This window comes from Stigmatopora argus, chromosome 1 (assembly GCF_051989625.1).
Source record: "Stigmatopora argus isolate UIUO_Sarg chromosome 1, RoL_Sarg_1.0, whole genome shotgun sequence".
NCBI lineage: Eukaryota > Metazoa > Chordata > Actinopteri > Syngnathiformes > Syngnathidae > Stigmatopora > Stigmatopora argus.
In genome coordinates this window covers 4321509-4347910 of record NC_135387.1, presented here as the reverse complement: position 1 = coordinate 4347910, position 26402 = coordinate 4321509, and the positions used below count along the sequence as shown (strand labels likewise).

The following is a 26402-nucleotide window of genomic DNA, read 5'->3' as shown; positions in this document are numbered from 1 at the left end:
CATCAAATCGCAAACCAACACCACCTCCCTATTGTGGTTTGCAATATTGTGGTAGATTTACTGTACCATGCTACGTACATCCTGCATCAGGTGTTTGCTCTAGTTCATAACATATAAATAAGTGTTTAAATTCAAGTGCGTAAATACTAGACAATAAAATACCACACCCATATACACACCCTCGTCTTGATCTGTAGGATTTAAAAAATTAATAAAGAAGCCTCATATCTCATTTACCTGCTCAATGTTCATGGAGAGGTTTTAACCCATTTAACTCACTGGCTGCCACCTACCTGCCACTAGACGTTCAATCTATTTTGTCTGGGACTCCAAATCAAAATAGCTTTGGTGTTTATCATCATCCATGATATTGATAGATGAGCATTTGCAGCCTGTCCTCCTAGGTCGATTGAATTGGGCATCTAGTTGTCAATGGATTAATGATTGTGTAACGAAACTGAAATGATTTATTGTTGTAAAATAAGTAATAAATTAACTTAAGCATGTTATTGGGCTCCACAAGCAGTGTGTATTTCTGTTTTTATTCGTGACCGGACGTTTCGTCGAAAGACGTTTGGTCCCCGGACGTTTGGTAGAACGGACGTTTGGTAACGGACATTTGGTAACGGACGTTTGGTAACGGACGTTTGGTCGCCGGGTTCGCTCGCTGTCAAATTATGACAGAGTTTACGGTTGATATTTTGATTTAGATATTTAGATATTCAACTCACTCTCTCTCTCTCTTTCATGATTATAATTTTGAGAGCTGGTTTCAACAGTAACAGCCCGGCGACCAAACGCCCGTTCTACCAAACGTCCGGTCGACCAAACGTCCGGGGACCAAACGTCTTTCGACGAAACGTCCGAGTACCCTTTTTATTCATTCTGATTTGCTTAATTTTGGTTTTAGTTACATTTTATTAATTTAACAATTTTATCTATTCAAAAGAGGTAGATTAATTCATTAATTTTCTGAACCCCCAGTCCTCACAGGGGTTGCAAGTGGTCCTTGTGTCTATCCCAGCACCAAGTAGGGAACACCCTGAATTGGTGGCCAGCCAATCGCAGGGCATGAGGAGACAAACAAGCAATCATGCTCAAGAGTGTTCAAATAGCCTAGCATGTATGATTTTGTCTTGCAAATGTACGGCTTTAGGATGTTACCGTTCTCGATTTTTCAATTTGCGCACCAGTTTTTAAATAAATTAATCGCTTATTTCTGAGAATGTCTGTGTGTGTATGTGCGTTAGTGTGTTTGTCCGTTAACATCTGACAAAAGAGAGGGAGAGGGGGAGAGGGAGAGGGAGAGGGAGAGGAGAGAGAGAGAGAGAGAGAGAGAGAGAGAGAGAGAGAGAGAGAGAGAGAGAGAGAGAGAGAGAGAGAGAGAGAGAGAAAGGGAGAGAGAGAGGTGGTGTTGAAGGCTCCCATTTTTCAGATGCTTGCTTTTAAATAAATTTAAATAAAGCCGATCACAGGGCACGAGGAGACGGACAACCATGCACACTCACACCCATAACTAGGGGCAATTTAGAGAGTCCAATCAGCCTACTATGCATATTTTTGGAATGTTTGAGGAAACCAGAGTACCCATGCAGGTCCGGGGAGAACATACCAACTCCACACAGATGGACCGATCTGGATTTGAACCCAGGACCCCAGAGCTGTGAGGCCGACACACTAACCACTCAGAAATACTTAGGTGCCCTTTCTAATTATAAATGTCAATAACTTTCAGGTCACTTTGTATATATTAATAAACTACATACTACATTAAAAATAACCTACTAAAAAGATTCCTAAAATATAGACTTTGTGTATCATATCAAAACACATTATCACCCTATTTAGAAAGCTTGAAATTTTACTGCATATGTTGCACATGGATGCAGTGGTTCTTCTGCCTGGCAGTCTGGGTTCGATTCCCACGTGGTGGTGAGGTGATTGTGAGCGGTTGTCCGTTTCATTGTGCCCTGCAATTGGCTCATAATTGCTCATTTTGGCTGTTATACTCCTTTTGCTTTCATGCTCCATGTTAGTTGCTCTATTGCTAACCATGCTAAAAACAGCTTTTCCTTGGTCAGCGTCACCATTCTTTGGGGTGTTCGGGTGGTTTAATTTCAGTATAAATTTATCAAAGGATTTTTGTTATTATTGTTGACAGAAAATTATTTGATGATGATTATCGTTATCGTTTCATCGCCCAGGCCCAGGTTATAAGTGTGAGCATATATGGTTGTCCGTCTCCTTGTGCCCTGTGATTGGCTGGCAACCAATTCAGGGTGTGCTTCGCCTGCTGCCCATAGTTGGCTGGGTTGGCTCTACCACCCTTGTGAGGATAGGTGGTGCAGAAAATGAATAAATGTTGTGTATCTCAGTCCACCAAAAATAATAACAACCACTATGTATACTCTTCGACGAACGAAGGTTGAAGGGCACACGAAAAAAGAATTCACCACAGGGCAGAGATGCTCCGGCATAGCCCTGGGAGAAGAATGAATAGTTGTTCGGAATAGGGGATTTTGATTGGACGGTCGCTGTCAAACTCCACAGGCTCATTTCGGCCCAGCACTCTACACATACAATGCCTGTCGGTTTCAACACTTAAGTAACACCAGGTGTCAAATCTGAAAATATCATCTAAAATCACAATTGCAATAGTTATTGATCTCTGTTAGTCTTTAAAATTGCTTTTTGAATACCTTATAACAAGATTCAGTCATTTAATTAATGTGGGAAAAATAATGATAGTGGGACATTAAATATAAATATTTCATATATTAAAGAAGTACTCATGCATCCAAATTTAATTCTATGCATTCCACCAAGCATGCACTTGAAAAATGAATGCAAGAAACAGTTTAAATGAGAGTAATGTTCTTTACAAGATAAAATGGTTCAATAAAAAAAATGCTTCATTGACCGTTCCAAATCAGATGAAACTGTAAAAGAAAATAAATAAATAAAGAAGATTGGACTTTAAACTGACATTCTTCTTGATCGAAGGAACTGATGGAAGCGACGCCGCGGTGACTGTGTGCTTCCCAGCGAAGAGAGTCCCATTTTGTTCCTGGCACCAGGGGAGCTGTTGTGGATCTTATAGGAAACAGAGTTGTAGTAAACAGAGCTGCCACGGCAGCCTTTCTGCCAACTTCGGGCAATGAGAGGGCTATCACAAATGCCCAGACGATAACACACACAGGAGCAGAGAGAGCTGATGCTTGACTCTGGCTTGCATCCTTCTGTGCTGCCCTGCAAATGCCTCTTATGTTTGCAGTGCCTTTGCTTGCTCTCGTTATTGTCTGCTGAAGAGACAATGAGGTTGGTGCGGCTCGTACCCTCCTCCATCGGACGGAACAACGGACTCTGGCTGTGGCTATATGCCAGTTTATGTCTGCAGTCGCTTCGGTTGTGGTCCCTCTTCAGATGCAGGTCTAAAGTCTCATCCAAAAGGTACCTGTTCCTTTTCAGAGATTCCCTTTCTTTAGCATCTCTTTTCTCATCTTCACTGTTCATAGTGAGAAAACGAAGAACCACTAAATTCAGGAAAGCTCCGATAACTGTAAGTCCCACCAGAATGTACATGAAGCTGAAAACTACATAGGGGGTTTTCTCTTGGAGGTCCTCTTTTTTCTGCAGGGCCACAAAGTCCCCAAACCCAATTGTGGTCAGTGTGATGAAGCAATAGTAGTAAGCATGGAAAAAGCTCCAACCCTCAAAATGGGAGAAAGCTGCAGCTCCCACACAAAGTGTGCCAATACAGGATAAGAATCCCACTAGTACCATGTTCTCCATGGACACTTCAGTGAGTTGAATGCCGAAACACTGTTTGGTCTTATGAAGGAGATAGTGCACAAATGTATTCATCCTCTCCCCCAGGCTTTGGAACATGACTAAAGTCAGAGGAATGCCCAGTACTGCGTAGAACATGCAGAACACTTTTCCTGCATCTGTTCCTGGTGCTGCATGACCGTAACCTTTAAATGAGAGAAAGTTTAAGGTGAGATTTGGTACAATGGATTTACAGTTTGTTTGTTTTCAACTATTTTAATCTCTTAAATAAAATATGGGCATTTTTTGTATGTTTGGGAATTTTGCTTGTTGTTCGGGAATACTATTAAAAAAACATTTCCAAACAACAACAAAAACGTCAAATTCATGATAAAATACTGGCAGCTGTGTTTTCCATAATTGTACTATTAAGTATGCACTATGTAACTGATAACCTCTCAGCGCTTCCATTCTTTGAGGGGTTAGTGCCACACCACCAGCATGTTAACTACTGACCCACTAGTCCATTTCCGTTTTAACTGCCACACCTTTTTTCCAACTTTCTGACGGTGTTGGTAGGAATCTAGGTTAAGAGGGCATAAAAATTTCGATGAAAACAATTTACCTATTGATCACAGGGTAAAAATAAATCTACATTGATTTTCAGTGAAGAAAACAAACTGAACTACAACTGCCCACAAATGATTTAATACTGCCATACTTTGTCTAACTAGACTAACTACATAAATCCGCAGATGAAAAAAAAAAAAAGAAACAACGTTTTTTTTACAACCAAAAAGGATATGCCAAACAAATTTTATTATCTTCCTCCAACAAATATTGGAAAAGTGGTCATTTTAGTCACTCCTTAACACAACAACAACAAAATGAAGAAAAAGTACAACATAGCAGGTGACTTTTTGAGGCTTCCCTCAGAAAAATCTAACAGACTACCTTATGGTTTACAGTTAATGAAGAAGTATATTTCTTTTTATGAAGGGTTGCAGGGGTTGCTGGAGGCTAACCGAGCTGACTATGGGCCAAAGGCAGACTACACCCTAGACTGGTCACACAGACAGACGAACGACCATCCGCACTCCCAATCATACCACCACCAGTGGGAATTGAGCCCGCACTTGCCCGCACATAAGTCCAGCAAGTGAATCTCTACACCACGAGGCGGCACGAGTCACTTTTATTTTAACTGGAAAATTGGGGCAAAACTGTTTTGCCCAACAGAAAACAGAAAAAAAAGCTAAATACTGGCAACTATTAAATAATTGCCAGTATTTAGCTTTTTTTCTGTTTTTATCCATGAACATACTGCATCATCCTGAAAAGATCATTTCCTCCTTTTCTGCAGCATGGAAAAAAATATCACCACTCACAATATACAAACATTGCAAACTTCAAGCACTAATGTAAAGTTCCCATTATTCATTTACATTAGTTTGAAATTAATCTTTGTAAATGTGGTATTTCCTAACACTGTGGGTGACAGTATTGAATAGCATTGAATTATTAAGATTGAAATTTTATCTTACCAATGGTGGTGATAACTGTAATAGCGAAATAAAATGAACCAGCAAATTTCCACTGCCTCCCAGCTCGATGAGGCTCCGCTTGCAACACCACCCGTTCGATTTCGCGGTAGTCTTCCTCGGAGAAGCGATACTTTTTCTTCATCTCGTTGCGCTTCTGCTCCAAGACGCGCCTGCGGGAGCTTTCTGTCTCGGACTCGAGCGCGTCGAAGACGGCGGCACCCACCAGCAAGTAGGAGAACATGCAGAGGATGAGGGAGAGGGTCCGGATGTTTTGTTTCTTCATCCTCGGCGCTGGCGTACAATGCCTGCAGCAAAGGCGCAGTTACAGTTGACAGCCCCAGCCTGCTGTTCTGCACATTTGTGGTGCAGCCTGTTGCGTGAGAAGATACCTGCTTGACATGTGCATTTAGAGAAGCGAGAAGGCAGGCAATTGATGATCTCCACACGATAATCTCTTATGGAACGAAGTGGCCCTTGATTTTTTTTCTTCGCATGCGCATACCCAAAAAAAAGCCATGTATACGCACGTGTGTGAGAGCGTGTGCGCGTTTGCGCGCGAGCCATTATTTGAAGAGCTATCAGGAGAGGAAAAACTGAAACCACACTGTACTAGCTTCCCAAAAAATATATAGATAAATACAGTGGTACCACTACTTACGAAATTATTTCGTTCCAGAAATGGTTTCAAAACTTGGATATTTTGTAAATAGAGAAACATTTTAAATAGAAAAAAATCAGCCGTTTTAAGGTCCCCAATACTCCTCCAAAATTCTTTCGAAATGAGAAAAGAGATCAGAAAATTATTTACAGACACTCCCCTACTTACGAACGAGTTAGGTTCCGAGCGATTGTTCATAAGTTGAATTTGTTTGTAAGTTGCTCAGTGCTATATTTTGTATTATAATTTATATTTAAGGCCTAAATAAGTATATTGAAGGTTTATATAAGTGCATTTGTATGTTTAAGGCTTGTATAAGTAACACGCATTGGTTTGTACTGAAAAAAACATTTAATAAAATGGAGAGAATACATACAGTACTGTATATACATACATTAGAGAGAGAGAGAGATTTACTAGAAACTGGCCGAAAGAAGCTATCTAATGACGATTGCAGTTTTCTTTTTTTCATCATAAATGATGCGGTAGCACTGTATGGCATCATTCAATTGATTTGCAAACTTTGTGCAACGTTCAATATTTGGGTCCTGCTGCTCGATCTTTATGTTTATAAATGGTACTGACGGTCGAATGATTCAAGTTGTATTCCCATGCAACGCTCACCACTTTCATCAAGCTTCGTTATTATTGCCACTTTCGTTTCAAATGAAATGGCTTGCCTCTTCCTTGCACCTCCCTCAATAGAAGCGTTTCACTTTTCACCAATGGTCGTATATATATATATATTGGATTGGATTGGATAACTTTATTCATCCCGTATTCGGGAAATTTCGTTGTTCCAGTGGCAAGAGGGTGAGGATGCAGGAATAGGAAAGGCATTTTAGACATAAATAGATAGGTAATAAGTAGGTCAAGAAATAAATACATGAATAAATATATAATTAAGTAAGCGTGTTGCTTAGGACATATATACATACATACATACACATAAATGTACATGCATGCATACGGTAGGTCTTAACACACAGCCATTTTTTTGTTAAAGAGCCTGACAGCTGATGGGAGGAAGGATCTGCGGAAGCGCTCCTTCCTGCAATGAGGGTGCCGCAGTCTATTGCTAAAGGAGCTTCGGAGGGACTCCACAGACTCATGCAGGGGGTGGGAGGTGCTGTCCATGATGGACATCATCCTGGTCAGCATCCTCCGCTCTCCCACTTCCTCCACAGAGTCCAAAGGACAGCCTAGAACAGAGCTGGCCCTCCTGACCAGCTTATTCAGCCTGTTCCTGTCCCTCTCCGTGCTCCCGCATCCCCAACAAAGCACTGCATAAAACACTGCAGAGGCCACCACAGTGTCGTAGAAAGTCCTCAGCAGTGTCCTGCACACTCCAAAGGACCGTAGACTCCTCAGTAGGTAGAGGCGGCTCTGGCCCCTTTTGTACAGGGCATCTGTGTTTGTGGACCAGTCTAGTTTGTTGTTGAGGTGAACACCCAGGTACTTAAAATTCTCCACGATTTCAATGTCTGTACCCTGGATGTTCACCTGAGTGGTCTGTTGAGGATTCCTCCGAAAATCGATGACCATTTCCTTTGTCTTACTGGTGTTGATGTAGAGGTGGTTTTGCCTACACCAGTCAACAAAGGCTGTGATGACTCCCCTGTACTCCAGGTCGTTCCCGTCCGTCACTCGTCCAACAATAGCGGTGTCGTCAGAGAACTTCTGGAGGTGGCAGGTGTTTGTATTATGTTTAAAGTCCGATGTGTAGAGGGAGAAGAGGAGTGGAGAGAGCACTGTGCCTTGTGGGGCCCCCGTGCTGCAAGCTACCACATCAGACGTACAGTCCTGGAGTCTCACATATTGTGGTCTGTCAGTGAGGAAGTCGATGATCCATGCGGCTAGGTGGTTCCTTACTCCAGCCTCTTCCAGTTTCCCTCTCAGTAGAACCGGCTGAATGGTGTTGAAGGCACTGGAGAGGTCAAAAAACATCATTCTCAGCGTGCTTCCCGCGTTCTCCAGGTGTGAAAGAGACCTGTGCATCAGGTAGGTGGTAGCATCTTCCACACCAATGCCTGGACGATAGGCGAACTGCAGAGGGTCCAGCTCTGCATTCATCAGGGGGCTGAGGTGATTGAGGATGATTCTCTCCAATGTCTTGATCAGGTGAGAGGTTAATGCTACCGGCCTGAAGTGGTTTGGCTCCCTGGGGTACGCAGTCTTAGGAACTGGGACCACGCAGGAAGTTTTCCACAAGGTGGGGACCTTCTGCAGACTGAGGCTGAGGTTGAAAATATGCAGAATCACTATACCAAGCTGATCCGCACACTCTCTCAGTAGTCTGGAGCTGAGGCCGTCTGGACCGGTAGCCTTCCTTGCCTCGATCTTCTTGAGCTGTTTTATCACCTGATCGACAGTAATGCAGAGACCGGTGGAAGAGGGGGAGGAAGAGGAGGAGGAGGAGAACGAGGGGGGAGCGTTGCTTCTGGTCTGGGGGGTCAGGGGAGTGGGGGCAGGACTGAATCTGTTAAAGAACTGATTCAGTTCATTGGCCCACTCCCTGCCGCCAGACTCCGGGTCTCTCTCGCTGTTGCCTCCATGGCCCGAAATAGTCCTCAAGCTCCTCCAGACCTCTTTGGTGTTGCCTCTCTGGAGTTGGTTCTCCAGCTTCCTCCTGTAGATGGTCTTACCCTTCCTTATCTCTCTCTTCAGCTCCTTCTGGACCATTTTCAGGCTCTCTTTCTCCCCAGACCTAAAAGCCCTCTTCTTCTTGTTCAGGAGGGCCCTTAGATCCCTGGTGACCCACGGCTTATTGTTGGAGAAACAACGGACCTTCTTGGAGGGTACAATGTTCTCAACACAGAAGTTAATATAATCTGTGATGCAGTGGGTCAAGCTGTCAATGTCATTACAATGTGAATTGCACAGCACCTCCCAGTCAGTGGTCTCAAAACAGTCCCTCAGTACCATGCTGGTCTCCTCGGTCCATCTTTGTATGATCCTCGTGGTAGGTTTTATTTTCCTCACCATAGGGATGTAGGTGGGGATCAGATGGACCAGGTTGTGGTCTGAGCGGCCCAGTGGGGGGAGGGGGACTGAGCTGTATGCCTCCTTTGTGTTGGCATACAGCAGGTCCAGAGTTTTTTGTTCCCTGGTGTGGCACTTCACAAACTGAGTGAAGGTGGGGAGAGTAGAAGCCAAGGGAGCATGGTTAAAATCACCAGAGATAAGAAGGAGAGACTGGGGGTGTGACGTTTGCAGCCGGGACACAGTGGCGTGAAGCAGCTCGCGGGCGACTGTCGCATCGGCCGAGGGACGTATATACGCAGTTATTATGATAACGTGCGAGAACTCCCGGGGGATGTAAAACGGCCTGATGCTAACAGCTACTAGCTCGATATCTCGAGTGCAGAATCGCTCCTTCACAGTAATGTGCCCGGGGCTGCACCATCTACTATTAATAAAAACAGCTAGTCCCCCCCCTTTCTTCCTACCGCTCTCCTCAGCATCTCTGTCCGCCCTCACCAGCTGAAAACCGTCCAAGGAGACGAGAGAGTCCGGAATTAGTTCATTCAGCCAGGTCTCCGTGAAGCACATAATGCAGATATTCCGATATTGTCGTTGTTGTTTGGTCAGCGCCGTTAGCTCTTCCATCTTATTGGGGAGAGATCTTACGTTCCCCATAATAATAGATGGAATGCTGATATATATATATATATATATATATATATATATATATATGTATATATACGTTTTTTTGCCTTATCGCAACATCATCGCGACATTTTACCGAGGAATTCACTTCCCTGGGCTCGGTTCTAATGTCCAAAGAGCTCCAGTATTTGTATTTGATCGTTAAATGCTGTTTTAGGATGAAATTAACATGAGTGCTGTCATTATATGCCGTGTACTTGTATTTAGAAATATGCCCAGCCGGGGGCAGTACATGCCCTTATTATTGCGGGGGGGGGCAGGCAGTACATGCCCTCGTTATTCCTAAATGAATGTTATCTGTAACGGCCGTAAATGGCCCGCGGGCCGAGGTTGAAAAACTTGTACACACACGATCCGGGGGCGGGGCGAGCGCGCCGGTGAAACTTCGCTCGGCGGAAGCTCCGTTCGGCCGTTCGGCCGTTCGGCTGTTCGGCCGATTGACCGTTCGGTGGAACGTCCATTCGGCGACCTGTCCCTCTGTCAAACGTCCGTCGGCGAAACGTCTTTCAGCGAATCATCCGAGCACCCGTGTTGCTAATATAAATATAAGGGTGTAATTGTATATTATGGGTTTTTGTGTTGATAAAGATAACAGTAAAGTTGGATTGAGAAGCAACAACGAATCACTGTTCTGATTATTTCTCCCCGTGTTTCAAGAATAAAATGCAGGGTGCAACATTTACAATGCACTGATCTAGGGTCCGGCGTCATCGAGACGCAGCTCACATTCTAGCCAATGGAGGACCAGCTGAGTGTTGGGAAAAAGCTAATGGGAAATAAACTTTATCGTGACTATTTTAAAATAAAACACAGGATGCTACAAGAGAATGTTTGGATTTTTTCAGATTTCGCATTTCATAACTTGAAATTTCTTTCAGATCAGGAGACAAACCTTTTCCGTTGGGGACTTTTGCAACCTGAATATTTCATATGTGGGAATTCATTAATGTGCACTGTCCCTATTAAATAAATAAATTCGTAAGTAGAGGTACCACTTTATATATAATCAAGTTGAGGCCCTCTGCTCATAAACTGCGTCATTATCTCCTGTTCATTTATAAGATAATTAAAACGTCTAAAACCTGAAAATGTAATTTTTCTCATATTTCTCGAAATTATATATGATGTCATAAATATCGCCATTCTTTTTTACTAAATGTTTCTGTGTGTGTGTGCATTACAAAAATTTGAAAAACAAATGAATTTCTCTACCTTCACAGCTCGTGCATGGAGACCTACTCCATAGAAAATTGGTTCCCATGGTTACTTATAATATTTAAAAAATCACACAGCATGAGTTTGAAGCTGATATTTAACATATATTTTTTCCTGTTATGAAATGAACAGGAAGCCCAGCGACCGAGTTGCTAGTGCATCGGCCTCACAATTCTGGGGTCGAGGGTTCGATTCCTAGGTGGGTCCTCACAGTTTGGAGTTTGTATGTTCTACCCGGGCCTGCCTGGGATTTCTCCGGGTATACTGGTTTCCTCCTACAACCCAAAAACATGCAGGGTAGGCTGGTTGAACACTCTAAATTGCCCATAGGTATGAGTGTGAGCATGAATGGGTGTCCGTCTGCTTGTGCCCTACAATTGGCTTTCAACCATTTCAGGGTGTCCTCTGCCTGGAGCCCGTAGTTAGCTGGGATAGGCTCCAACACCCCTTTGTGAGGATAAGTGGTTCAGAAAATGAATGAATGAATAAATGATTGAAGGGATTATACTTTTAAACTGAAATATTATTTTTTGTACAGAGATGCTTATTTCTAGATTATTTTTGCTGCAGGCTAAAATACTTTGAGTTTGGAACACAAGTTATGAAATACAATTATATACTTTTACAACAAAAACAAAACCTTTGAGAGTGGTGATTTAAAATAAATAAGTACATAGTGAATCATAAGTGAAACAATTCATTTACTAAACCCCCAGCCTTCAGGTGTCAAACTCAAATTCTGCGGGGCCTAGATCCGACTAAATAAATTGTCTGACATGCCGAATATGTGAGCTGGTAAGTATTTCCACGGGCAAAATTTACAGTTCATAGACAAAGACCCTGCCTTGAGTGTTGAATTGTATGTCGACTTGGATATACATATGAGGTTTGCAGACATATTAAAGTCGCCAGTGAGATTTGAGAATGCCTTATTTCAAGAGAATAAGGGGCCCCATACTGATTGGCGGCAAATTAAACCCTTTTACCACAATCTTTGTAATTTCACCAGATCACTGCCAACTTTTTGAGTGCATCAAGCATTTGATGCAGGAAGAATGTTAGGTTACATTAGATTAGATTAGAATTGTATTCCATAGTAAACTTTCCAAATTTGACACAAAACTTCAATTAGCAAAATCCAAGAGAATATTTGTAATTTGTTTCATCTTCCTGTACACCAACAAATTTTTCCTACCCTTTGAGAAAACAGCAAAAGCTATGAAGCAGCAGCATTAAATATCTATTCTGAAGCTGAGGCCACTGGTTTCCACAGCAACCAAGACTAAAAATAGAAACCGAATCTCCAGTGATGTTATGGGATTCTATTTATTGCCTTGTACTGCAAATGGATCTCACCAGCTAGCTCTATTTGCTCAAGATCTGGACAATATGGCCAAACTTATCCGTTTTCATTCATTTTCTAAACCGCTTTATCCTAATTAGGGTCCGGAGGGGGGTGCTGGACCCTATCCCAGCTGACTTCGGGCCAAAGCCGGGGGACACCCTGTATCGGTGGCCAGCCGATCACAGGACACAAGCAGATGGACAACCATTCACACTCACACCAATACCTAGGGGCAATTTAGAGTGTCCAATCAGCCTACCATGCATGTATGTCTTTGGAATGTGGGAAGAAACCGGAGTACCAGGAGAAAACCCATGCAGGCAGGGGTCAGCAATAAATAATTGGTACAAAATTATTGCAGTGTAATGCCATAAATATATTTTCAATTGGGCTTTCACTGTGTAAATACATTCATATTTATGCTGAAAAATTATCAATTATTCGTCGCCGAACCAAAATTATTTCCAATAATTATCCTCGACCATTTTCCGTAGCGTGGACAGGAGACTCCGCCCTGAGTTTCCAACAGACCCTCACAAAGTTTGGGTCTCCCAGGGTGCACGGGCATCCGCCTCCACCATAGGAGCCAACTCACCACCAGGTGGTGATCAGATGCGCCCCTCTCTTTACCCGAGTCACCTAGACATGCGGCCTGAGGTCCGATGACATGACCATAAAGTCTATCATCGAACCACAGCCTTGGGTGTCCTGGTGCCAAGTACACAGATGAACACCCTTATGGTTTAACATGGTGTTCATTATTGTCAGTCCACGACAAGCGCAGAAATCTAACAATAGAACACCGCTGGGATTCCGATCAGAGGGCAATTCTTTCCAATCACTCCCCTCCAGGTCTCACTCTCATTGCCCACGTGAGCATTGAAGTCCCCCAGAAGAACGAGGGAGTCTCCTGAAGGAGCACTCTCCAATACCCTTCCAAGGACTCAAAAATGTCTTCAGTAGACCCCAACATACAGGCACCGGGCCGGGGGACAATAAGTATGCCCACACCCGCTTTGCGCCTCTCACCGTGAGCAACTCCAGAGTGGAAGTGTCCAACCCCCTTCGAGAGGAGTGGTACCGGAACCCAAGCTGTGCGTAGAGGTGAGCTCTACTACGTCGAGCCGGAATTTCTCAACCTCATGCACTAGCTCAGGCGCTTTCCCAACCAGAGAGGTGACATTCCATGTCCCAAAAGCCAGTTTCTGCAGTTTCTTCCACTTTTGTCCAGCTCTGGATTTCCAGCGACATTGAGGTGTTGCTCCTTCTGTTGCATATTGTTCACAGCAAGTCCCATGTGTATGACAGCGTAGGCATGGCTGAATGGTTCCAAAAGAGAAGTAGCAGAAAGACGCCAGGCTAACAGAACAAAGAAAGTTGTAAAAACATTAAAGTAAAAAGTACAAGGTACAAAGTAAAGTAAAAGGAATGTATGAAATGAAATATGAAGTATGAAATATAAAAATGTAGTAAAAAATATAGAAAGGCTGTAAAATACGGAAAACAAATAAGAGTGGACAGAGCTACTGCCACCGGCTGCCGCGTGAGGGCGCCATCTTGGAAAAAAAGTGTGAATGGTTGTCTGTCTCCTAGTGCCCTGCGATTGGCTGGTCGCCCCAAGTCAGCTCGGGTAGGCACCAGCACCCACCATGTCCCTTGTGAGGATAAACCGGTTCAGAAAATGAGTGAATGAATGTTAGGTTCATTCCTGAGCTAACCCTTACAGTTTTATTCCTATTTCATATTTTAATTGTTTTTGTTTTTAACTGTCTTAATGGCTTAATTTTAGATATTTGCATTTTCATATTTAATTCCCAATTGTTTCTTGCTGATTTTCATGCGATGTTGACTAGATTAAATGAATGTGCTATAAAAGTAAGTTAGCGCTACGTTAGAGCTAAGATCAATTGCTTTAACCAATCAGAATTCGATTTGGTGACACCAAGGCCTTCTCGCAGGCGTAAAGATACGTCATTGCCTTCTCGCAGTCGTAGGGAAACGTCATCGCTTTCACCAACTATGATTGGCTAGTGATAGAGTAGGCGGACCAAAGCCAAAGTGAGCCAGCCAGAGATCGCAAACTCCACTTACAATGGCCGACGGAGGAAAACAAATGGATTTGGTTGCACATTTGCTGATAAAGCCATTTTCCAGATGGACTTTTCCAGAAAAAAATGGACACCATTAAGAAAGGACGGTCAACTCCGAAGCTAGCAAGCCTGTTACAGCCGGGAAAAGGGTGTGTCCGCCACTTTCAGTTCGCTAACTACGAGCGCTACTCCTAGCTCACGGGCTCTGAGGAACACTGCAAATTGTATTGCTGGAAGTGCTTGTTATTTGCCACCGGTCGACATGGTGTTTGGAGCAACACTGGATTTGCAAATTTAACTTGTTTAACCAAAGCAGCAACAAGACACCAACGCACTGCCAGACACTTACAAGCAACGGTGCTCTCCAAAACTTTTTGGGATACCCGAGTGAAGTTACAGTTCAGCGAGCAAGTGCGCAGGGAAACGGAGCGCCACAACGAAAAGGTAAAGAAACATAGGGAAATCTTAAAAAGTTTGATAGACTGTAAACTTTCATTTCGGGGACACGATGAAAGCGCTGCATCCCCAAACAAAGGAAATTATGTGGAACTTTTTTCTCTCATTGCTGAGAGAAACACGGATGTACATTAACACCTGTCCACTAATAAAGTGTTTAGTGGCACGTTGGGCAAAATACAAAACAACCTGATCACTGCTATTACTGAAGTGATGGAGGAAGAGATCAGAAGCGAAATAAAAAAAGTACTGTTTCTCTCTGTAATGGTGAAGGAGTCTGCGGTGTGCTGATGGTTTTAAAGCACATCTGAATGATTTTAAATTTTGTTTTTTTGCTTCACACATTTAATGGCATTTTTGAGCATTCAGACGTGCTTTTTTCAATACTACAGAACAACAAACTGGATGTACAGTTTTGTCCTGCTAGAGTAAAGGAGTTTTGTGACACAGTTGAGCGCGAGAGGAGCCGATATGAGGAATTCTGCGAGGCCACTGAACGCAGTGCGGGTGCTCCAAGCGCACGAAGAGGTCAAGTGCAAGATTCTCGCGCGCATTACCACCAACTCCACGACAGGATTCTGGACAATATTACTTGCCAGACGCGGACCAGATTTCAAGAGCACGAAAGACTGATGTTTCTCGCCCTCCTCGACCCGCAAAAGTTTTGGGAATACCAGAAAACGTTCCCACATGCAGCCTTCTCCATCTTAACGCAGAGCCACAGTATTTTATTTTAGATCTGCCTCGGCTAAGAACAGAACTGATTGTAATGTATGCCCGGGATGATTTTACAGGAAAATCTCCCACTGATCTCCTTGACTTCCTTTAGCAGAAAAATGTGAGTGAGAGCATGGGGTGGCTGTACACATTAGTGGGTTTGACAGTAACCATCCCCGTGTCCACTGCTTCTGTCGAACGGACATTTTCAGCCCGAAACAGAATTAAAACTTATGCCAGAAATACAACAGGACAGACTCGACTGTCAGCATTAGCTTTGATGGCGATAGAAAAGAACTTCTTGATGAACCTGAAATGCACGTGTAATCTGCACCACAAAGTAATTGAAATTTTCTTGAGAAAAGAAAAGAGGATGCATTTTGTGTATAAATAAAAATAATTTTTGGTGAGTCAAATCTATTTTCCTAAATATTTCAATTTTTTAGGTTATTATTGATTCTTTTTTATATGTGTCGCAGCTGTAGCTGCATTAAATGTTTTATAGCCATAAAATACTTATTGAGGGTTGGATTGATTCACACACAGCACTACTTAAGGCCTAAGTGTGAAATGCACGGCCCGTCAGATAATGACTGGCAGTATGCTTCAGTAAGCGAATTTGAATATGGCTCAAATCTTTAAGTTAATTTTTATAATAAATAATTCCTAACAATGCTCACACTCATACCACTCATAATTTAGTGTTCAATCAGCCTACCATGTATATTTTTGAAATGTGGGAGGAAAGCGGAGTACCTGGAGAAAGACCCACGCAGGGAGGACATGCCAACTCCACACATGAGGACTGGTCTGGGATCGAACCCAGGACCCCAGAACTGTGAGGCCGACACGCTAACCACGGGGTTGGACACTCTAATGTGCCAGGGTATGAGTGTGGCTGTGAATGGTTGTCCATCTCCTCGTGGCCTGCGATCGGCTGGCCAACAATTCAGGGTGCCCCCCGCCTCCGGCTAGGAGTCAGCTGGGATAAGCTTCAGCAGCCCCCGCGACCAATGTACCCTCTAATTTTTCGTTGGTCTGAGCAGAAAGTCAACCTCCCTGAGCGCACTGAGTACCAGTGTGAGCGACATCATCGGTACTCGGATGATTCGTCTAAAGACGTTTCGCCGACGGACGTTTGACAGACGGGCAGGTCGCCGAATGAACGTTCGGCGGAACGTCCCTTCGGCGACCTGTCCGTCTGTCAAACGTCCGTCGGCGAAACGTCTTTAGGCGAATCATCCGGTCACGACATCATCATTGCTCGCTATGGGCACACCAGTATCACACCTGCCACAAGCAGGTGCATGTCAATGTTCCCTCTAATTTTTCATGTAAAACATGCTGTAAAACACGAAAAACATAAGTGGACAGAGCTACTGCCACTGGCTGCCGCTTAAACAGCGCCATCATGGGGAAAGGGGTAAAAAAAAAAAAAATCCGATTTTTTTTTTTTACTGCGCGCCATATGATTGCTGCTGCGCAGAGAAGACGAGAGTAGTGCGCAATTGCGCACACGCGCAGCTTAGAGGGAACACTGCCCGCGACCCTTGTGAAGATAAGCGGTTCAGAAAATTAATAAATGAATGATTGAGACCCAACATATGCATTTCTGTGAGTCATGTATGCCACACTTGGAGAGCAAAATCATGGTTGTCAATCTCCCTGTGCCCCGATGTTTGGCTGGCAACCAAACCGGGTTATACCTTGCCTTCCAGCCAGCTGATGGCTGGGATAAACTCCAGGATCCCCCTAAAGAATGAATTATATTGTAGCTTACATGACATATAAATTAATGTCCCCATATGTGAATGCCAAGTCTTTGTTTTATTTATTGTTAATATAACTACCAGACCTAGTCATTTGCACCATATTATAGGGTTAAATATTGTTTTTTTCTTTACAGCCAACTCTCAGGACATTTACAACATCTCATCTCATTTTCTGAACCGCTTTATCCTCATTAGGGTGGCAGGGGGTGCTGGAGCCAATCCCAGCTGTCTCCAGGCCAAAGGCGGGGACACCCTGAATCCAGCCGATCGCAGAGCACAAGGGGACAGACAACCATGCACACTCACACCTAGGAGCAATTTAGAGTTTCCAATCAGCCTACCATGCATGTCTTTGTAGTGTGGGAGGAAACTGGAGTACCTGGAGAAAACCCACGCAGACCCGGGGAGAACATGCAAACTCCACACAGGTGGACCGATCTGGACTTGAACCCAGGACCACAGAGCTGTAAGGCCAACGCGCTAACCACTCGTTCCACCGGGCCACCCACATTTACAACATTGCCAGTGAAAAAGAAATTGGGAGCAAAAAACCCACATCAGTGTGTAATAGAGAGCTAGATAGTGTTGCCAAAGGGCTCCTCTTTTAGTACATGTGACGTCACACCATGTAACACAAACGATGACCAAATAGGCAAACTAAGAACACTGTCCTCCTTTTTAATACAGAAAGCTAAACTCAAAAATTACTTTCCTTGGGATTCATTTATAAGGTGATCTCGAATGTGTGGCCATTAAATGTACTACTTATATCTTATCTTATTTCTTATCATCAAATTTATCAAATGATATACAATTGGCGAAATAAAAATACAAAGCTTTTTCTAATTTGTCCTGTGTTTGAGCGGAGCCTGCCTGTGGCGATAAACGCCCACCCGAGCACCCGAAGGCTGGACCGAAGAAGGAAGGCGCTGGTCGCCTGCGAGGAGAAGCTATTCGTGGCTGTCCTCGGCTGACCTGACTGAACGTGTCGATGTCAATGTGACTGTGTCCATGCTCATTTCCATCGGGGAAAAAAGCTCGTCTAGCTGTAGGTGGCTTTTGTCGTTGGGGGAATTATGGAGGACGACTGTGTGTGCGAATACGACTCGACGTGGGACACCGAGAGTGATGGAGAGGAGCCAGCAGTGGATGGCCAACAACGTCGGACAAGGCTTTTAATAGCGGTAAGTCTGAATTTATTATACGATTAAATTTGACTTTACAAGGGTTGAGGCTGTCGCGTTAAATCTGGTGACTTCACTTGATGCTGCTTTTTCTCCATTTGGTGCTATGCTAATAATAGCTGCTAGTTAGCTTACCTGGCTATTCGCGCTAGCTTCTATCCTCATCTCCGTATCGGCCATGACACGCTTCTTTAGGCGTTAAATTAAGCGCATTTAGCGAATATTTCAGCTAAAACCTATAAAAAGCATCAACATGTACAATTAACACCACACTGACAAAGAGGTTTTGTTTGGACTGGCAGCCAAGATCAGATCTTTAGGCCATCCAGATTCAGTGTCGCAGGCTGAAGACAGCATAGAAATCCGATTTCTGCAAAACAGATTGAAGAAAGAAGATACCGATTAAGTCTTAATCAAATGATTGAATAAAACATGCATGGTTCCTATCACACTTATTTGTAGTGTTATAAATTCCTATAATTACCTTATTATTCAAAATCCTTTTAAAATTGTTTGTCATAACTTCCTTCACCGTTATGACGGTCCACAGCCAAGCCAGTTGTGGTATCCAATTAGTGATTAAATTGGCTCATTATTTATTTATTTCTCATCTCATTTTCTGAACCGCTTTATCCTCACTAGGGTCACTGGGGGTGCTGGAACCTATGCCAGCTGACTTCGGGCCAGAGGCAGGGGACACCCTGAATTGGTGGCCAGCCAATTGCAGGGCACAAGGAGACAAACAACCATTCACGCTCACCCTCATACCTAAGGGCAATTTAGAGTGTCCAATCAGCCTACCCTTTATTTCTTTGGAATGTGGGAGAAAATCAGAGTACCTGGAGAAAACCCACGCAGGTCCCAGGAGAACATGCAAACTCACACAGGTGGACTACTCTGGATTTGAACCCAGGTCCCCCACTGTGAGGCCGACGTGCTAACCACTTAGCCGCTGGGCCGGCACTATTCATTTATTTGTTTTAATAAATATCTCCTCTAAAATAATTTATCAGACAATAAATCCCTACTAAAATTCTTTATCGCGACAGCCGCCATACCTGCTCAGAAACATGAGGGCAGCGAAAGACATGCAAAACTACAGAAGAGGATACCCTGTAAGTGCTACTGTAAATTTATACATAAGTTCTCATTTAACTCAGTGTGGGACTCAATTTAAATCTTTCTTTGTCAGAATCTTGCAGATGATGATTGCTCAGAGGACAAAATGAACAACTTGCAGTTCTACCTCAACAAATTCCCCTCTGCACCTGATGGTATGTTATTTCATTCAAACTGGAATAAAAGGGTTGTAAAAAACATAAGTGCTATTTTCTTTTATGCTGCAGAGTTCTACATTGAATCCTTTCTCAAAGAATGGAAAAATGACTACAAAAGGCTGGAGCGAGTTCACTCATACATTCAATGGTATGTGTTATTGTATTGCTTCTCAAATGTGGCTACAAACTATATTCTTTTCTACTGGTGGCACAGATAAGACCAACTCTCTTAGTTGGATGCACCAGCACTTTTTAAAAAGGGGTAAAAGTGCTCTCAAGTAGGCAATGCACATCAACAATAAAATGTTAATCTCAATGAGACTGTTGCAGCATCAATGCCTTGTTTATCACTTGTGGCATGGAAGGTCTATTTGTAGGTAATGGAATGGCAAAATGAAATGCAAGTAACGTTCACTATTTAAAATATGCATTGGAAATAAAGTTACAATGAATCTAAAATTACAACTAAATAATTATTTGCCACTTATCTATTTTTATTGACCGTGAGTAATTGTTGCAAATCTTAATCATTTGATTTTTCTGACAAATTACATCCTTGTGGGCCACCACCTTAAGACAGCAAGGCCAGTACCGAGAGTGAACCCTTGATTTTGGATTTTGCATAAATTTTAAATATGAGGAAAATTGTCAGTAACTTGCAAATTAATCTAAAATGAAACAAGGTCCCGAGCAGCGTTTTGATGTCCTCATGCCAGTTTTACGGCCGTATCTACGGCGTAAGTTCCTCATAATGCTATGCTGGTTAATTTTTTTTATTCCTAGTGGTTACCACTCGCTTGGTGTCCTTGGAAAAGGATATTGTTGCCATTTTCTGAAGGTTCGCTTCTTTCTCGGTGGATTCATTTATGCCACAATGGGTTGCTATGCCTTTAGCATATGTAGCAACGTCACTTTTTTGTCACCGTCATCATGTCTCATGTCTAAGATCGCCCAGGATGCTTAAAAGGCATTTTCAACGGCAGCTCAAAATCCAAACAGAGCTGAAATAGGCTTGGCGTAATCTTTCTTCACTGAATATGCGCAATGGAAAATTCTCTCGCAACAAAACAGTAGAAGGGAAGATGTTGTCCTTCTTGGTCTTTTATATTATTCTTCTACTACGGTGACATCTCGCTTCTTTAGCCCTGACTGCCACCCAATTCAGCGCCGAAGAAGGGAAGCCCTGACTTCCGACATTTTTTATCCCATCTTTCGCTTGCAAGTTTCAGCTTAAATTTAGGTATTTTATGAACTTTTTAAATACAAAACCACGATGTACTGACGCCACAAAGTGAAGTGACAGTATTGTTTTATTTTCCTGATATAATCTTTTTGCCATACCACCCACCTCGATTTGAATATATATATATATATATATATATATATATATATATATATATATATATATATATATATATATATATATATATATATATATTTATATTTATATATATATATATATATATATATATATATATATATAATGAAAGTATTTGGTAAGTGTAAAAATGATTGTAATATCTATGACAATTGAATAAATATTGCACTTTGATATTCTTGCAAAATCAAAAACTCACTAAATTTAGCAAGAAACAAAGTATATGTTTCAGTCGGCCACATAAAATGTTGTGACTGACGCTAACTCACTCTTGAATTTACAAGGATTGTGTATTCTTGCGTTATCTTTTTTTTTTCCTGCTTCATCAGGCTATTCCCTTTACGTGAGCCCGGGGTCAATTACATGGCTTATGAACTCACCAAGAAGGAGATTGAGGCGAGTGTCCCATCATTGATGCGGTCAGTGAATCCCACAGTACTTTAGACTTGTGCTTCTTTGACACTGCTACAGGCCTTTAAGAGAAATGAGGATGCCAAACGAAGACTAGTGGAGTCCTATGAACTCATGTTGGGCTTCTACGGCATCCGCCTGGTTAACAAAGAGATCGGCGAGGTGGCACGAGCAGAAAATTGGAAAGAGCGCTTCGGAAACCTGGAACGGTAAATCCTCTACCATTGTCACATCAAGCCTAACTGTCCAGGTTGGTCGTCTCATTTTCAACTGTGTTGCCTTTTAATAGGAACATGCACAACACCTTGCGCATCACACGCATCCTGAAGTGCCTTGGGGAACTAGGCTTTGAACACTTTCAAGCCCCACTCGTGCAATTCTTCCTGGAAGAGACTTTGGTCAGAAAGAACCTCACCAGTGTTAAACGCATCGCACTGGACTATTTTGTGTTTGCCGTCTTGGATAAACAAAAGCGCCAGGAGCTGGTGCGCTTCGCCTACCTTCACTTTGAACCAAAGGAGAAATTTGTGTGGTGTCCCAGAAAGATTCAGAAACAATTCAGGAAGGCAGAGAAACAATCTGAAGCGGTGGGAAACGGAGAGGGGAAGGACGATGTCTGCCCAAGGGCGCAAAGCAAAAATGGGCAAAAAGGGCTTCTTGTCAAAGACGAGGAATTGGATAAGGGGCAGAAACAAATGGAAACAAATAGGGACAAAATCAGGCAGCCTGAGCTGCCCGCTCACCCCCAGCCAGATCCAATGACCCTCAGAAATCAGAAGTCTAAGTCTAATCAGAACAGCTTAGAAAAGCGTAATGACTCAATCGATGAAGATGATCAAATGGAACAGTTGCCCACCCCTTACACTGGGACCATCAAAACTGAGCTTGATGCAGACATCAAGTTCATACCTACCGACAGCTCGCGGAACGCCATTCAGGACACCGATCACATTATGCAAATGGATGAAGACGTCAACCCGGAGAAGCCACTGAAGAAGAAGAAGAAGAAGAGAGAAGATATCACGATCATGCAGAGGAATGGCTTGAGTGCCGACGAGAGCGGCGCCCAGGCGGAGGGAAAGTCCGGCGGTGACGCAACCCCCTTAATGTGCTCGCCTGCTCGAACACCTCTTAAGACTTCAAAACATTCAACCTGCCTGTCATTGGAGCGGAAAGAAAAGATCCCTAGGACCGAATTTACACAAGTGCTGGATGAAGGGTCGCATGTGAACGGTGGTGCCCTTTAAAAACAGACGAGCTGACTTTTGAGAAGGATGTCGACGTGGAGCCAAACCCCTCAAGCTTAGACCTGGACAAGGGTAATTCTTGAATACTTCTAGGGCGAAGCATGACTCAAATTGACCATCTTTAAGTAGCTACTAGGATTGTTTTGTTTTGAGTGAAAACGGCATGTCTGCGTTCACTTTGCATTCAAAATCTGTCGTTATTTCTGCAAAAGTCGAACTGTCTAAAACCTTTAGGCTGCGATCACACTTCCCTTTGCAGATGTTCTACTGCATGTAAACATAAATTTTTTGAAAAGCTGGAAATAGAGTTTTATGTTCAGTCACTTTCCACTATACTTCCGTTCAATCAGGACAGAACTGCCTGTAAGAACCCAAATGGTCCTAATCACACAAACACATGCTTACACCCTAAGTATGGACATAGCCCAAATCAAGCTAGTCAGCCCAAGCACAGAAAGCTTCAATTAAGTTAGAATGCGTTGCATGAATCATGTTTTCATAATTCATAGTCGAGCGCCCCATGTATCTAAATCTGGCTGGTTGTATCACTAGTGAAATGTTAAGTTCGCGTGGTCTCTTTTCTAGAGATGCACAGTATATAAAAGATTATTTTCAGATATAATAATGGTATTTAAGGGGAGTAACAATTAAAAATGCTTATAATAATAAGTCACACAAAATCTGTAACTTGGTTGGAAAAACAAGAACTGTAATTACAAAGTAAAAATACATCAGAGCAGCAACAAAAGGATATTCATAATTTTATTTTGTTTGGATTAAAACCATATTAAGCAACACATCAAAGGAGCTAAATCCTGTTTACCATTTTGTTTGTGTTATGCTATAGATGTCTTTGCACTGACAATTTTGATGTTGTTTGTTTCCCTCTGCTGGCTGTTTATGTTGATGCTGAAGTCGCAAGGACTGTCACTAGTTATCTTTCAGTATAATTTTGCGCTTTCACTCTTGTGGGAATTTGAAGTTTGAATAACAGAAGGCCTTTCCAAAAATGTGAGACTCCTTGATTGTATTAAAAATGTTCTTTGTGTCAGAATCGGTAAAGCTTAGCTCAAATATGTCTTATTATATTGGAATATTTTTGCCAGGGTGATTGTTTGTTTTTCTCCTTCAACACTTGTGATTTAAATGATTATAAAAATAACTTAAGTATTTTCTATGTGACTTTTCCTTCAGCTGAAAGCAATTGTTTAAGAAGTGAATAAAGATATTTTCTGACATGTTGGCAGAACCGATCGGTGTATTTGGCTCAAGTCTTGTGGCAATAGCAACAATTTTCACTTGCGTTAGACTGGCACACTTTTTGTCTTTGAATGGTGACTCATTCAAAACCAAATTAATCTCTTTTAATTACTCTCCCAACACAACATATTTGATGAACAATCCAAGTGTGCTAAGTATTTAGTCAACCACCAATTGTGCAAGTTATCCTACTTGAAAAAATTAGAGAGGCCTGTAATTGTCAACATGCGTAAACCTCAACCATAAGAGACCGAATATGGGGAAAAAAACAACCAGAAAATCACATTGTTTGGTTTTAATAAAATGTATTTTGCATATGATGGTGGAAAATAAGTACTTGGTCAATACCAAAAGTTCATCTCAATACTTTATGTACCCTTTGTTGGCAATAACGGAGGTCTAACGTTTTCTGTAACTCTTCACAAGCTTTTCACACTGTTGCTGGTATTTTGGCCCATTCCTCCATGCAGATCTCCTCTAGAGCAGTGATGTTTTGGGGCTGTCGTTGGGCAACACAGACTTTCGGCTCTCTCCACAGATTTTCTATGGGGTTGAGATCTGGAGACTGGCTAGGACACTCCACGCCCTGGCTGTGTTTGGGATCATTGTCATGCTGAAAGACCCAGCCACGTCTCATCTTCAATGTCCTTGCTGATGGAAGGAGATTTTCACTCAAAATCTCTCGATACATGGCCCCATTCATTCTTTCCTTTACACCAGTGGTGTGCTGTCAGGGCCTTCTCTGCTGGCCTAAGAAATATCTGAATCACAGATTGACGTCAATTATATTTTGCCCATCAATACTTATTAAATAATTCCAAATTCTAATCAGCTTCCTTTCATTGCTTTCCCCCTGGTTGCACTGGCTCCAGATGTGTGTTTTCATATTGAAGCATTTAACCAATCACATTTCAGCCTATATTTGTTGCCAGGGTTAGAAATCTGCCTCAAGGCCTTCACAATCAGTTCTGCAGGCTCTGCTGCATTAAACAAGCATCGATAAGACTGTTGCTTTAACCAATGAGAATACGATTTTGTGACACCAAGGCCTTCTTGCAGGCGTAGGGATACGTCATTGCCTTCTCGCAGGCGTAGGGATATGTCATCGCTTTCACCAACTATGATTGGCTAGTGATAGAGTAGGCGGGCCAAAGCCAGAGCTCGCCAACTCCACCCACAATGGCCGATTGCAGATTTGCTGACAAAGCCATTTTCCAGACTGATTTTTCCAGAAAAAATGGACATTATTAAGAAAGGGCGGTCAACTCCGAAGCTAGTAAGTGTGTTAGAACCGGGAAAGGGGTTTGTCCGCCACTTTCAGTTCGCTAACTACGAGCGCTACCCCTGGCTCACGGGCTCCGAGGAACACTGCAAATTGTATGGCTGGGAGTGCTTGTTATTTGCCACCGATCGACATGGTGTTTGGAGCAACACTGCATTTGCAAATTGGACTTGTTTAACCAAAGCAGCAACGAGACACCAAAGCACTGCTGGACACTTACAAGCAACGGTGCTCTCCAAAACTTTTTGGGAAACCTGAGTTCAGCGAGCAAGTGCGCAGGGAAACGGAGTGCCACAACGAAAAGGTAAAGAAAAACAGGGAAATCTTAAAAAGTTTGATAGACTGTAAACTTTCATTTTTGGGGATATGATGAAAGTGCTGCATCAACCAAACAAAGGAAATTGTACGGAACTTCTTTCTCTCATTGCTGAGAGAAACACGGATTTACATTACCACTAATGAAGTGTTTGGTGGCACGTCGGGCAAAATACAAAACAACCTGATCACATCCTATTGCTGAAGTGATGGAGGAAGAGATCAGAAGCGAAATAAAAAAAGTACTGTTTCTCTCTGTAATGGTGAAGGAGTCTGCGGTGTGCTGATGGTTTTAAAGCACATCTGAATGATTTTAAATTTTGTTTTTTTGCTTCACACATTTAATGGCATTTTTGAGCATTCAGACGTGCTTTTTTCAATACTACAGAACAACAAAGTGGATATACAGTTTTGTCTTGCAAGAGTAAAGGAGTTTTGTGACACAGTTGAGCGCGAGAGGAGCCGATATGAGGAAATCTACGAGGCCACTGAGCGCAGTGCGGGTGCTCTAAGCGCAGTACGGGTGCTCTAAGCGCACGAAGAGGTCAAGCGCAAGATTCTCGCACGCACTACCACCAACTCCACGACAGGATTCTGGACAATATTATTTGCCAGACGTGGACCAGATTTCAAGAACACAAAATACTGATGTTTCCCTCCCTCCTCGACCCGCAGAAGTTTCGGGAATACCAGAAAACTTTCCCACATGCAGCCTTCTCCATCTTAACGCAGAGCCATGGTACACTTTTCGATCTGCCTCGGCTAAGAACAGAACTGATTGTAATGTATGCCACGGATGATTTTACAGCAAAAT

The 26402-nt window shown here is 42.8% G+C and overlaps 2 protein-coding genes across 4 annotated transcripts; one reads left to right on the top strand and one right to left on the bottom strand.

Moving 5' to 3' along the window:
- Positions 1 to 2755: 2755 nt before the first annotated feature.
- Positions 2756 to 19106, bottom strand: kcnk15 (potassium channel, subfamily K, member 15). Of its 3 annotated transcripts, XM_077615973.1 has the most exons (4): positions 18903 to 19106; positions 18554 to 18788; positions 5313 to 5682; positions 2756 to 3974 (listed from the first exon to the last, which is right to left on the bottom strand). In XM_077615973.1, exons 3-4 carry the CDS (start codon positions 5593 to 5595, stop codon positions 2977 to 2979), a joined length of 1281 nt encoding a protein of 426 aa, XP_077472099.1. In that variant the 5' UTR covers positions 5596 to 5682; positions 18554 to 18788; positions 18903 to 19106; the 3' UTR covers positions 2756 to 2976. The 3 variants fall into 3 exon arrangements, with proteins under 3 accessions (XP_077472099.1, XP_077472026.1, XP_077472179.1); XM_077615900.1 differs by lacking the exons at positions 18554 to 18788; positions 18903 to 19106 and adding an exon at positions 5702 to 5784 and having other exon boundaries at positions 5313 to 5617; XM_077616053.1 differs by lacking the exons at positions 18554 to 18788; positions 18903 to 19106 and having other exon boundaries at positions 5313 to 5482; positions 5536 to 5605.
- Positions 17922 to 23984, top strand: ogfr (opioid growth factor receptor). Its single transcript, XM_077615776.1, has 7 exons — positions 17922 to 18418; positions 19468 to 19533; positions 19611 to 19692; positions 19765 to 19843; positions 21403 to 21469; positions 21545 to 21693; positions 21774 to 23984. The coding sequence occupies exons 1-7, from the start codon at positions 18311 to 18313 to the stop codon at positions 22729 to 22731; spliced, it is 1509 nt and encodes a 502-aa protein (XP_077471902.1). The 5' UTR covers positions 17922 to 18310; the 3' UTR covers positions 22732 to 23984.
- The last annotated feature ends 2418 nt before the right edge of the window (positions 23985 to 26402 follow it).